This window comes from Sinocyclocheilus grahami, unplaced genomic scaffold, assembly GCF_001515645.1.
Source record: "Sinocyclocheilus grahami isolate Dianchi unplaced genomic scaffold, SAMN03320097.WGS_v1.1 scaffold1135.1, whole genome shotgun sequence".
Classification (NCBI taxonomy): Eukaryota; Metazoa; Chordata; class Actinopteri; order Cypriniformes; family Cyprinidae; genus Sinocyclocheilus; species Sinocyclocheilus grahami.
In genome coordinates this window covers 177,250-192,173 of record NW_015506314.1, presented here as the reverse complement: position 1 = coordinate 192,173, position 14,924 = coordinate 177,250, and the positions used below count along the sequence as shown (strand labels likewise).

Genomic DNA, 14,924 nt, shown 5'->3' with positions numbered 1-14,924 from the left:
TAGCACTTGTTGTTTGTTGTTTCTCCGATCACAAATGCAGACATGGTTTTACGATTACGCGGGGCGATGCAACGCAACGCGTAAAAAGACAGTATCAGTCATTATAATCAGTAATTATGTCCCCACTGGATGCAACAAGTGCCTCGTTTATAATGGGTTTTAATGTTTTTGTCCCGCCGCTCCGGCCTGACAAGGCAGCACAGTATGGTGAGGGGCGTAAAATTTCCCACATTTCCGTCACACGCTTGAGGTATTCGGCCAATCACAACACACTGGATAGCTGGCCAATCAGCTATCTTCCTCACTTTTCAGAACAATGAGCTTTGTAAAAATCAACGCATTTCAGAAAGGCGGGGCATAGAGGAGCAACGATAATGTACAGTATGTGGAAAAGAATGTTTTTTGAACTTTAAACCGCATAAACACATTTCATTACACCAAATAATGTTCTTTTTAGCAACATCATATGACCCCTTTAATATTATTCTAAAATCTGTTCAGCATTTCTGCATTCACAAGTGGACAGGTGTGAGAAACAGGTAGACAGATACTGAGGTGTGAGACAGGTGTGTGTGTGTGTGTGTGTGTTACCTTAGGGAAACGCTCCCTGTAAACATGATTCATCATGATGATCTCATTGTCGTAGCAGGAGTGAGAGCGACCCGGACTGAACACACAACAGAGAGAGAGAGAGAGTTAAACAGAAATACTGCAACACACACACACCTGAGCATGAGTGTGTGCGTGTGTGTGTTTGCAGACCTCAGGCTGCGTGAGCGGGGTCTTATGTGGGGTGAACAGCGTCCCCCGTCATCGTCAGTGATGCTCTCTGTGCTGCCGAAGTGTTTGGACAAGAAGTGCAGCTCGTCCATGGTGGGCTGAGATGGCAGCTGGTGCAGACGCTCCTGAGACGAGCTGGAGGACTGCAGATAAACACAGACATTAAGCATGTGACAGAGCGAAGGCACGAACAGGCTGTAAACTGTCTGGAAGCATCGGCTCCAGTCCCTAGTGAGCTGCCTACATAGACAGCATTTTAAGAGAACATAGATGCAGTCCTGCCATGAAGACTGCGTTAGACAACAATCAGCACAATAATGCTTTCTTAATTATTATTACGAGAAACCCCCCCCCCCCCAAAAAAAACACTTCATTATAGCATGACATACCAATAATATAATTATATAATGATTTTATATAACTTGACACTTGATAATTTATTTACATGATAAAGTGCACTTTATATCTCACAGTAAAAGCTGATTACTTAAACATTACATGCTTAGGCTTTCAAATAAAAAAATCCTATAAATAGCAAATTATTTGTTTTTAACAGTGTAAAGAAAACCTTAAGCATACCTTAATTAATCTTGAAAAAGTTGACTAATTTTGACCATTAAAAAAAGCTTTTCATATTTGCTAACAAAAAAATTATGTTTCAAATATGATTTATATGCAGGTAAACTCAAATCATTGACCTTGTTTTTTTATGTTATATACAAATAAATAAATAAATGAAAGAAAGAAAAATAAATAAATAAATAAAAAACAAATAAAAAACAAAACAAATGAAACCTTAAAGAAATAAATAATTTTAAAAGAAACTTTAAAAATAAATAAAGAAATTGAAAAGATTTAAATGAATAAATAAAAAATAAAGAAAGAAACATTCAAATTCAACAAACAAATAAATACAAATAATAAATGAAAGAAAGAATGAAACACGTAAAATAATTTTATATTTTTACAATTTTGTTTATAATAAAAACAAATGAAAAACAAATAAGACTACATGAAACTTTAAAAAACTATTTATAAATGAAAAACACAATAAAATAAATAAAGAGAAAGAAACTTCAAATCATTGACCTTGGTTTTAAACAAAATATATTTAAATAATAATTTTAAATTCTTGCTATGTACTGTATATCACATAATACAATATTAAATAATATAATAACTATTTTTATTTTATCACTATTACAAAGCATTTTTATATAAATATACTAACTATTGTTATTTATTACAAAGCACTTTTATATAATATAATATACAATAATACAATAACTATTATTATTTAATTCAAGGCTATTTATTCCAAAATACTTTTATATAATATAATAACTATTATTTATTATAATATATTCCTTTACATGATATAATATAAAATATAACGATTTAGACATATTAAAAAGTAAAAAACTAACACAAATGACAAAACACACAAACAAAATGACTAAATTAACTGAAATTTAAAAATGGAAACTTAAAATACAAACTCGTTTAAAATATTTAGAAAAACTATAATAGCATATAAAAAAATACGAAACTAACACTGTCTCTGACTGTACAGTTGAAAACGGTCTTCAGTTTTGTTCACTGCTCATAAATACGCCACAAACGCGTCATAAATGACCCACAGCTGAATCTCTGAAGTGCATCTGATGTGTGTTTGTCATCAGACGTCTCTAGATCAGATGTGATGCACGTCTGTAGACGTGTTCACATGAGAAACTCTCTTACCGTTGAGCTGGGAGTGTTTGTTCCATAACCAGAAGATGGAAGAGATGCCAGTGACCATCGACGCCCATCCCTGCACAGACAACAGTACAGAAGCTGCATTAACAGCAGCTAAGGGTTTCTGTAAGACTTCCAGTCTGAAGTGTGTGTATGTGTGTGTGTGTGTGTGTGTGTGTGTGTGCTTGTTTACCGTCTTGAGGAAGCGAAGGAGAAATGTGCCGGAGTGCTAGGAGAGAAGTTTCGAGGGCTGTCCAGAGGACTACTTCCTGTGTGGACAGGAACAACAAAGGATGCTCAATTACGAACAAAACTCAAGCACGTAAGAAAACTGTATCAGTGAGTCTGTAAGCAGAATGCATCAGCAAACACATCAGTAGCTGTATAAGTGTTTTGTCCAGCAGGGGGCGTGGCCTCTCACCGATGTGCCCAGGTAACGGGGAATGTGGGCGGGGCAGAGTAGGGGAGGTGGAGGTCAGAATCAAACTCTTCCGGTTACTGCGGCAACTGCACAAGCAAAAAGAGAATTCATCCGTTTAAATATATTAATAAAACATTTAAAGAACATCAAACGTCATACAATCAGAGGAAATAAAGAAATCGCTAAAGATCAACACAATACACCATTGCTTAAAAAAAGTAATAAATACAAATAAAAATAAGTAATTGAATAAACAAACAAACAAATAAATAAATAAATGAAAAAATAAGTACATTTAAAATTAAAAATACACGAAAACGTTAAAAATTAACATTTAAAAAAATTAAAATGAATGAATAAATAAATAAATAAACAAACAAACAAATACTGAAAAAAATTAAACCTTAAAAAATTAAATAAATAAAACAAGTTGAAAAAATAAAAAAAGAGTCAAAGAAACTAATAAATAAAAATAAAGAAAGAAACTTTAAAATTAAACAAACAAATAAAATAAAAAATAATTAAATAATAAAAACAATAATAAAATACAAATGAAAAACAAATAATAATAAATGAAACAAAAATATTTATAAATAAATGTAAATAAATAAATAAACCTAAAAAATAAATACAAATAAAATAAATACTTAAAAGAAAAACTGTAATTAAAAAAATGCATCACCTCACTAAACAACAAATACTACCAAACTGCCTATCCCAAACCCTAATGATTAAAAGGAATATTTTATTTTAAGGATGAATTGTTTTCCATCATCAGATGTCTTGGTGAGATAAGTGAAACAAAAATATTTATAAATAAATGTAAATAAATAAATAAACCTAAAAAATAAATACAAATAAAATAAATACTTAAAAGAAAAACTGTAATTAAAAAAATGCATCACCTCACTAAACAACAAATACTACCAAACTGCCTATCCCAAACCCTAATGATTAAAAGGAATATTTTATTTTAAGGATGAATTGTTTCCCATCATCAGATGTCTTGGTGAGATAAGATTATGTTCAGACAAAATCACATCAGAGCTGAGAACAGAGAAACTGCTGTGTGTGTGTGTGTGTGTGTGTGTGTGTGTTTGTGTGCCCTGCAGCAGAACAAGAGTGATACAGAAAATTCGATTTGCACAGTCATCAATCTGAGTCAGCGTGAACTTGTGCTCTGAAGAAACAGAGAGACACTCTGGACGAGAGAGATACAGTTAAACAGATAGAGAGAGAGAGCTAATTGAGGAGAGAGTAAAAGAGAGACACTTGAAATGCCTTGAGAGACTGTATGAGAGCCATTACACACCATTACTGTGTGTGTGTGTGTGTGTGTGTGTGTGTATGCGTTTTTGTGACAAATGAGGACATAAATTTGTATAATGACAAAGGTATGACATAGGTATTACAAGGAGAAGGTGACATTTCAGGACATTACCCCATGTCCCCACTTTTCAAAACGCTTATAAATCACACAGAATGGAGTGTATTGAAAATCTGAAATAGCACAAAGTCTCCTGTAAGGGGTAGGTTTAGGGGTAGGGTTGGTGTAGGGCAATAGAATATACGGTCTGTACAGTATAAAAACCATTACGCCTACGGGATGTCCCCACTTTTCACAAAAACATACCTGTGTGTGTGTGTGTGTGTGTGTGTGTGTCAGGCTTTCATTGTGAGCAGTGAATGTCCCCACAAGGAAAGTAAAAGCTGAAATCAGCTACACTGAGCTGAAAAAATGCTTAATAAACAGACTAAATAAAAGCCTTAAAGATTTCATTTATAAATCAAAATCCCAAAAAGCAACATTTGATCTTTTAATTTGATCACAGACTGACAAAATGATGATGACATCATGACAGAGCACATGTTGAGTAGCTAATAGAGCACTAGCAAACACAAACACACACACACACACACACACACACACACACAGGTGTAGACAGATGGTTAATTAACGGTCTTTAGGGATCATCCTGAACAGAGCGACCCGAGACACTGTCCCTCTCTTAAAGAGAGAGTGGCCTTATTAAATACACAGTACCGCTCTTAAAGAGACAGCGCTCCTTCTAAACATTTGCTTCCAGAAGCTTTACTTTCACTGTTCCTCAGTGGAGGAATGAACTTCACAAACATCTAAATCATCTCATCTTTTAAGGAACGTTATTTGTTAATCCCTCAATCATCATTGTAGTGCATTGCATTATAGGTTTTGATCATCAAACTAAGCAGTTAAATATCATCTTCCTAAGACATTTTATTGGGAGATATAGAGTGACAACTGATATTTATATCATTTTATGTAAGTATCTGCAATACTCTTATAAAGACCTCATTGATTTACTGGCTATCAGAATCTCATCTTACTTTTTGGCCAATATTGGCACCAAATTGCAAATTTTTGCTCAGTTTGGGCCTCTGAATAAAACTGAGCTGTTTTTTTCCCCCTCCATATTCTCTCTATATAAGACTAAATGCACCAAAAAAGCCTAATGTATAAATTATGATACTCAAAAAAAAAAAGTGTCATTTTTTTTGTCTAAAGGTTCAATTAACTGTTCCATTTAAAAAAATTAATAAAATAAAAACCTCTCTTAAAGAGACAGTACCTCCTAATATCAATATTCAAGAACAACAACTATTGAGACATTTTTAGTATCATCATGGAGGATTTAAAACAAAACTACAAGCTAATAGAATACATTTTTCACCAACGCATTAAAACAATCAACAAGTCATTTACAAAACAAAAATGTTCACAGGACTTTGTTACTAAAAACACTCATAAGACTAGAGGTCGACCGATGTATCAGTTTTGCCGATTAATCGGCACCGATAGTTGATTGCCGGAACTATCGGTTATTAATCAAAGAAAAAAGATATAATCTTTTTTTTAAGCTGCTGAATATTCAGTTTAGCCATCACAGGAATAAATGACATTTTAAAATATATCACATAAATGTTATTTTAAGTTATGATATTTCGCAGTACTACTGGTTTTTGATCAGATAAATGCAGCTTTGGTGAGCAGAAGGTGTTTCTTTCAAAAACACTAAACTTTTGAACTTAATTTGTTTCAGTCCTTTGCATATGCTAATTGCCACTTTGTTTAATTCCAACACTAGAAACAGTAGCCTGGAACAGTGGGGGGAAACAAATATTTATTTTTGAGATTTAGAAAAGAAAAAGGTTTTCACAATTTTAAACATGGGTCAAAATACCAAATATTGACAAATGAAAAAGTAAAACCAACAATTTAACAGCAAACAAACAATATCCAAATGAACTCCTAACAGACAATCAATTGGACACACTCTGCAGCAATGTGATGTTGTCTCCTTTCAACATAATCCGCCCTATTAGAGAGATAAAATATGTTTAAAGTCATATCGAACTTACATCAAACAAAAGTTATTTCTCAGAAACGCATGACTCGCCAGTATCGCAAAGTTCACACTTACCCAGTGGCTTCCTGTTCTTGGTCTTCATGTGAACCTCCTCTGCATCATCCAAAACCAAGTTCATATACTCATCAAATCCCTTGAAACATAAACAAAAAGCAAATAAGAGTTCTTTATTCACATGCTTGCATGATATTGTTCCCAAAATTATCTGTAAAGATGAAAATGACCTGTGTGGAAAGAGTAAAGCGTGTTAACGGTAAATGTGAGACTTGCTGTGTTTACTCACAATGATGCAGCCTTCTATCCGCATGTTGACCTGTTCATACAGCCAAACCTGGATTCGAGAACGCTGCACAGGAAGGGAAAAAAATATTAGCAACTCGTCATTTAGATTTGTATTTTGAACTTTTAATTTAGATTAGATTTTTATTTTTATGAGGATGATAAATACAAAAACGCTGCAGGTAATGCTATTCTAAAAATTTATAAACAAACAAAAAAAAACAATAGTAGAAACCAGAAAACAAAAACGCATGGGGAAACCTCATTTCATCAACACTTAATAATACATAATTAACTAATATATATATATATATTAGAGGTCGACCGATATATCGGTTTTGCAGATTAATCTGCACCGATCGTTGATTGGCGGAACTATCGGTTATCGGCAAAAGCCCTTGCCGATAGTTTTCCGGGTTGCGTCCATTGCTGGAGCATCTGAGAATGGTCCGCTGTCATTATACAGTCAGAGAGCGGCCTCTAGTGGTGGAAATCACTGACAGCACGTGTTGTTTGTTTTGGCACGTGAGGCTGCGCGCTGCACAATGCGGAAAACTTCAGACGCAAAACTTCAGACTTCAGATTTAAATACAGCCGACAGAAAATCTTGCCACGCCACAGAGTGCCATTCAAATAGTTTTCCATTAAATTACATTATATTTGTCCCAAATCATTCTTAATGTACATAATGACTTCACCCTAGGCTGTAAAATTATGTATTGTGCATTTTTCAGCAAAACATTTGTCTTTCTGTGGCTCTAATAGAGTATGCTTCATTTATTGAGCAATAATAGCCTATAGATCGCAATTTCTCTTTCCGTTTGCTCTGTTTTTTAAACTCCGAACTACAAACTCATCTATGTCATTGTTCATGCTTGAAGTAAACTTTTGCCCGTTTGGTGATTAAATAAACTGTTTTAGACCGCGGCTTGAAGTGAACGCGCCACGTCCGGTGTGAGTAATACCTTAGATAATCATCAAGAGTTCTAAAATAGAAGCAGTTAAAGTGTGAGAGTATACATAGACTCATGGCTGTATTCGATCAAAAGGGTGCTTCTACTAAATACTGAGCAAAGGGTCTGAATACTTAGGACCATGTGATATTTCAGTTTTTCTTTTTTAATAAATCTGCAAAAATGTCAACAATTCTGTGTTTTTCTGTCAATATGGGGTGCTGTGTGTACATTAATGAGGAAAAAAAAATTAACTTAAATGATTTTAGCAAATGGCTGCAATATAACAAAGAGTGAAAAATTTAAGGGGGTCTGAATACTTTCCGTACCCACTGTATATATTACATTTCTTCTGTTAACATTAGTTCATAAACTATGAACTAATGTTAATGATTAATTTAATAATTTCTAATACTAATATTTTTATTCATTTACAAATTATGGTTCAGTACTGTTTTTTTTAAATAGTAAAGCACTATTTTAGTTTTCGTTCAGGATCCATTTGAAAAACTATTGGTTGATTAATCGGTATCGGTCAGGGTGGTCCAAACTAACAATCGGTATCGGTAAAATCAAATATCGGTCGACCTCTACATAAGACTCAACAAAAAGTAAATGTAGTTCATTTTGAGTCTTAGTTATTGGCTCAAATACACAAGACCAACAATTTCATTCAATTCAATCAAACACTATAATATATACACTATACACATGAAATATCATATGAAACCAGATGCATTAATCATAACATGTACTAACAAGTTAAACTCACTACACTAATGATGTCACTCAGTTAGTGTGTTGGCAGCTGCAAGTAAACAAGTGACCTCAGCCATATCCTCATGTGCAGAAAAACACATTTAAAATCATTTAACCTTTTAGTGCAACGAAAACACACCGCCCTGCATGACGCTCAGAAACACGCAGTGTGCATCACAAACATCATCAGATGGAGAGCGCTCAGGCGTCTGCCTTTGCCTGCACACTGGAAAATAGAGTGCAGGGGGGAATTCTGGGTAAAATCTCGAGGGCAGCGGATGATACCAAGACGAGCATTAAAAGAGGGGAGCAGGTGCAGCACATCTGCTCACAAGATGCCACTGAGTGTGTGTGTGTGTTTCAAAGCGTAAGTGCAATATGCTTTTTCCCAGAGGTCACGGTGATATAACTGAGATTCACAGAAAAAAGTAAATGAGAGTGAAAAAAAGAAAGCTTTTAGAGAAATGGACAGAGAGACGGAGAAAGATAAATAAACCTGACAAAGAAAGACAGGTTGAGTCAGAGTTAATATAGTTAACTAACACTAAAACTAAAAGCATTTTCGTTACTTGAAATAACATAAACGTTAACTGAAAGAATAACTCAAAAACTTAAAATTATTTATTTCAGCTAGTTGCTAAGGCAACATTTTGCGTTTTAATTTAGTTTAACTTGAATCACTAAAATATCTAAAACTATATAAATCTTTAAAAAACTATGTTAACTGAAATAAAAAATATTACAAAACCTTAACGCGTTAGCGTTAGTTCTGGCAGGTCACGTGAGTCAAGCTTGCATCAGCTGATTCTCAGCTGATCACATCTACCTATAGGAATACGACACCTATCGCGGCATTCCTATATAAGCTCTATTCAGTATTATTCAGCAGTTTTTCAGCTTGCTCCGGAGCAAATTACCCTCCTCCATCCCCAGCTCCTCCTTTTGCCACAGTCAGGACTTGGCTTTCTGATATTCCTTGCTAATCAGACTCCTTTATCTTGAATAAAGTGTTACGCTTAAATATCATTAAGTACATTAATGATATCTGCCTTGTTCTGTTCTGTTAACGCTAGGGGGGTTATTATTGCTGCTCTCCCTGCTCATTCATGACAGGCTGCATGGATGGGCAGGGAGGTTTTTGCCCAGAACAGAACCATACCGCCAAACCAAACTTTAAGTATCTATCATTTTGACGATAGTGGTCCTGACAGAACTTATTTTATTTACACTTACTGCAAACTCAACATTTCCTATTTTAGTTTTATTTAACTTGAAGTACTAAAATAACTAAAACTAAATAAACCTTACTTACTTACTACAAATAAAAAGGGTTAACTGAAATAAAACTAAATATTTTAAAAAATACTTATTTTATTTCAGATAGATGCAAATACAACATTTCTCATTTTTGTTTAGTTTAATTTGAAGTATTAGTATTAGTAACTAAATAAACTAATAAATAAATAAAAACTATAAAGACATAAAAAAACTAATACAAATTACAAAAAACGCCAAATTAACATTACTGGAAGTTTAATTGTAAAATACATATACATTATGTTAGTATATATTTACTGCTAATTATTTATAATAATTTCAATATTATAAAATGGTTTAGTAGAATTTTTTTTCCCTACTAAAATAAGACACAGTACCTAATGAAGTCGATGTTTTAACATAGCCTACAAATGACAAAAACACACAAAACAATTACTAAACCTTCGACTAAATCGAAAACAGAAAAATAAAATCTAGTTCAAAATATTAACACATACTATAATAATGTGATCTTAAAATAACACTGGGCTGAGTTTATACTGTAAACAAAATGAAGCCATATGAAAACTAACCACAGTAATCTCTAAAATACCACAGTTACTACACTTACCGTTGGGAGGGAACTACTCATTTTAGTAGCTTGATACCTCAAATCCGAATTAAAAATGTAAATGAAGCATTTATTTATCTATTTATTATGACTGAAAAGAGACTGACCTGCTGTTTTTACGGGGCAGAGGAAGATCCTTCCGGGCCGAAGACAGAGAGACAAAAACGACCGAGAAAACAGAGAGAGAAAACAGAGATCAGACAGGATAAACTCACATAAAGTCACACTTATACATGTCATTAAGTAGAAATATCAGAGTAAGCATCACAAACACACATTACAAGCAGAACATCTGACAAAAAGAATGATTTAATTGATAAAACAATGTGAAAACTAAATGAGAAGCTATTTAATATGGATTTTAAGTGCGTGAATGTCACTGAGTTTGTATTTTAAACAGTTTGACACATTATTGTAGTGCTGGGCGCGACGCAGATGTAACGGTTCGTTCGGTTTCTGTGGACGAATCACACTGGAGCAAACAAACCGATCACAGAGAGATGCTGCTGCTCTTCTGGCAGCGCTCCCGTCCTTCATTTCTCTCTGTGATTGAACACATAATCCGCTCTCATTCGTCTTTCTGACAGACGCTCTGTCTCTCAGACGTTCATTCAGACGCAGACAAACAGGCCGTACATGTTAAACACATTCAACCAAACAAAACCACTCCATTTACTACATCCATACAGAACTGAACTAGACAAGCGTCATCCCATCGACCACTCTCCAAGCCCTGCCTTCTAAAGACATCTCAGCCAATCCGAAGTCAGCAAAAAGTTTCCTGGCTAAAGTTTTAGCCAATTATAGTTGAGCATAGTAATATATACTGAACAAAATTATAAACGCGACACTTTTGTTTTTGCCCCCATTTTTCATGAGCTGAACTCAAAAGACTTTTTCTATGTACACAAAAGGCCTATTTCTCTCAAATGTTGTTCACAAATCTGTCTAAATCTGTGTTAGTGAGCACTTCTCCTTTGCCGAGATAATCCATCCACCTCACAGGTGTGGCATATCAAGATGCTGATTAGACAGCATGATTATTGCACAGGTGTGCCTTAGGCTGGCCACAATAAAAGGCCACTCTAAAATGTGCAGACATCACTAATCAATACGAGTAGCTCAGATGTCCTTGGACATTGATGTGCTTTCAGAATTAACACTGTGCCTCATTTTACAACATTCACAGTGGAAACCAGATCCACGTGAAACACAATCTAGAGACGAAACCTGTCAAAACATGTCAACAACAAAAAATAAGACCATTGATTTTGCATCAAGAAATGGAAGCCTAATTTCAGATATTGTTGAATTATTTTGAGGATAATTGTTATTAGTTTAAGTATTTGCTATTGACTGTTCAAATGCGGAGTTTTGCGCATCGTGTGTGTGTGTGTGTGTGCGCGCATGTGTGTGAGAGAGAGAGCGAGAGAGACCAGCTTCATCACTGTGTCTGTCACGCGACTCTGTTCCCCTTTCGGGCTCTGTCTCTACATTTATTTGAAAGATGAAGCTTGTGATTATGGTAAGGGGCGCTACATTTCCGACGAGTGCTTGCGGTGTTCGGCCAATCATAATGCACTGGGTCAGCTGGCCAATCAGAGCAGACTGCGCTTGTCGGAAGGAGGGACTTTGTTGAAAACGAAGCGTTTGAGAGAGGCGGGGCATAGAGGACCTACAATAATGTACAGTATTTGAAAAAGAATGTGTTTTTTGAACATTAAAGCATGTCAACATGTTCTGTTACACCAAATACACAAAAGAATGATCTTTAAAAAAGCATCATATGTCCCCTTTAAGAAAGGAAAAGTGTGTATCAGAGGTGTTGTATTTTTAGCTGTATTATTACTCAGCAGCAGAAGACTCACTTTGTATTGACTGACTGATCAAACGCCGCATCTCTGCGCTCTCATCGGCCGTCAGCTCTCGTATTGATCCTCAGTAAAAGCGTGTGTTTCCATGACAACAGTTAGTGTGCTACTGACACATTTACGCCACTCGTCCCGTGAATAATCACTGCTGAGGGTTAAACGCTCTCTGACCGACCCGTCGGGTCAATTACACTGTAAATAATCTGAGAGATCACCAACCCAAGGGCATTACAGCACACATATACATTCACACAGCTGCTGGTTCAATATAGCCAATATAGCCTACAGTGAGTATAAAATGTGAAAACCATGTCAGAGCAATTCCACTCACCATAAGCATGATGGTTGAAGAAGATCTTTCACCAAAATATTCATATTTAATAAAGATGTGCAAGCTACATGCAAGCAAGCAGCATGCGGGACTTTTTCCTAGTGATTCCACATTTCAGGAATAAAAATAAACCAAAGAATTATTATTAATATATAGTGATGATGCTTTTTTCTTTTTTCTTTTTTTATATCTTCATTCCTTAAGCTATGAATATATCAGTAATTTTAAAATATATTTAATATGTTTTTATTTAAATTGTTTCTGCAGCCACACCTTTGCAATATGTTAAAAACAAAACTTCAAATATAATTGATTCAAAATCGAATTTAAATGTAAGAACATGGAATTTGTAACTTCATTGCTTTAAACATGTAATATAAAAAATAAAAGATTTGTTTTATATATGCATAATGGTAAATTATTTATATATGCATAATGGTAAATTATTATAGCTAACTAAAAATGAAACCATATTTATTTAAAATAAATATAACATAAAACTTAATATAATAATAAATAAATATAACATAAAACTGAAATTTAAAAAATTAAACTTATTTTATTTCAGTGGGTTGCCATGGCAACATTTCTTTTTCATTTAGTTTAACTTGATGTAATAAAATAACTAAAACTAAAACTGAAATAAAAAAACTAAAACTACAAAAACACAATAAAATGATTAAACTTTTACTAAATATAAAAAATATAAAAGTAAATCGTTACGATAGTATCTCAATGATACTAAAACAACACTGCTCAAATGTTTTGAGATGTTTTTTAAGCATTTTCTCAGCTGTAATAGCTTACAGTTGTAATAATTAGCATAACATCACCCTGTTATTTTCTTTGAACAGGTAGTGCTCTCAGACACATATAAAATACTGACGCTCTTCTTAGAGTTAAAGTCCAATTAAATTAAACTCAAGGCATAAAAGTAGCGTATTTCATGGAAAACGTCCAGCTTACATTTTCAGTGTGTAATTTAGACTAATCAAACTATACAAATATCCTTTCTCATTAAAATTATTTTTCCAAAATACTGAATTAAATTTACTGAGGTTTGAAGTGATGATACCAAAACATCTGGCAATGAAAATATGTATGCAGTTACAGAATTCACGGAGCATTACAATCTTCATTAAATGAGTTTTCCATGTAAAGCAGCATCATCTCTAGTTTCTCTGAAGTCTGAAGAAAGACACTCGCGCTGTCTGTTTGTTTCACTGTGACTCACGTGTTTAATTTTAGACAGTAATTGAGTTTTCCGTCTTTAAATGCTGTAAAAGCTTCCCAGAAACCATGTGGAGAAGAGCAGCCTGGTAAACTCATGTGGACAGATGGAGCTGATCGAGAACAAGCTGCCAAACTCTGAGCAGAGATCAGCCGAGCAAAAGCACTTCAGCTGCGGTAATGAAGCGTTCTCTCCATCCGTCAGCCATACTCAACACAGAGATGCTCTAAAACATTACAGTTATGAGTCATGAGATGGGACGTCATAGCAAGTTATCACAATATCATAACTGGAAAACACACACTGGTGAATTTGAACTCATTTGAACATGTCAAAATCTGAAAATTAACTCAATGAGAAGTTTTGCTCCTAATGAACATCCTATATATTTTCTGCTCATTGTGTCAACCAGCAGATTTATCAAAGTCTGATGAAACATTTTATAGTAATACTTCTACAAATTACAACATAATCATATTCATTTATACATTAAACAGAGAAAATTGTGTCTCATTAAACATTAGTTAACTACATCAACTAACATGAACTAACAGTGAACAAAATTTCTACAGCATTTAATAATCTTAATGCTAAATCAATACATTTTTTAAATCACGATTTGTACCTGTTAAAGGTATAGTTCACCCAAAAATGAAAATGTGATGTTTATCTGCTTACCCCCAGGGCTTCCAAGATATAGGTGACTTTGTTTCTTCAGTAGAACACAAATGAAGATTTTTAACACAAACCGTTGCAGTCTGTCAGTCTTATAATGTAAGTGAATGGGAATCATGGCTTTGAGAGTCAAACAAACATACACAAACAAAACCAAATTAAACCCTGCGGCTCGTGACGCTACATTGATGTGTAAAGACCAAAGTGCATTACTGCCACCTATCTCTCAAATGGACCATTGACACTCCTAATTGAGATTGTAGATAGAGTGTCAATGGTCTATTTGAGAGATAGGTGGCGGTAATGCACTTATAAGTCTGCGATCCACCGTAAAGCAAGAAGAAGAAGAAGACGCCTCACGCCCTGCTGTTGAGAATGCGCTCAGGACAGTTCAGACATTGCAGTGCATCAGAGGTAAAAAACTATATAAATACTGTTCAGTTTCTTGCACAGACCGATCGTTTCGTGTCTTAAGACCTCAGTGTATCGTCACGAGCCGCAGGGTTTAATTTGGTTTTGTTTCTGTATGTTTTTTTGACTCTCATAGCCGTGATTCCCGTCCACTTACATTATATGACTGACAGACTGCAAC

At 34.4% G+C, this 14,924-nt stretch overlaps 1 protein-coding gene across 1 annotated transcript in view; it reads right to left on the bottom strand.

Annotated features, from left to right (window-relative positions):
• The window catches only part of LOC107567212 (microtubule-associated serine/threonine-protein kinase 1-like), a 46,161-nt gene extending 33,726 nt beyond the window's left edge, over nt 1–12,435 (bottom strand). Inside the window, exons 1-7 of the mRNA XM_016252853.1 lie at nt 12,427–12,435; nt 10,332–10,360; nt 2,939–3,024; nt 2,711–2,786; nt 2,524–2,593; nt 763–923; nt 592–667 (exon numbers count right to left, since the gene is read on the bottom strand). Coding sequence (XP_016108339.1) covers nt 592–667; nt 763–923; nt 2,524–2,593; nt 2,711–2,786; nt 2,939–3,024; nt 10,332–10,360; nt 12,427–12,435 — 507 coding nt within the window. The remainder of the gene's footprint in view (nt 1–591; nt 668–762; nt 924–2,523; nt 2,594–2,710; nt 2,787–2,938; nt 3,025–10,331; nt 10,361–12,426) is intronic.
• Nucleotides 12,436–14,924: the final 2,489 nt, after the last annotated feature.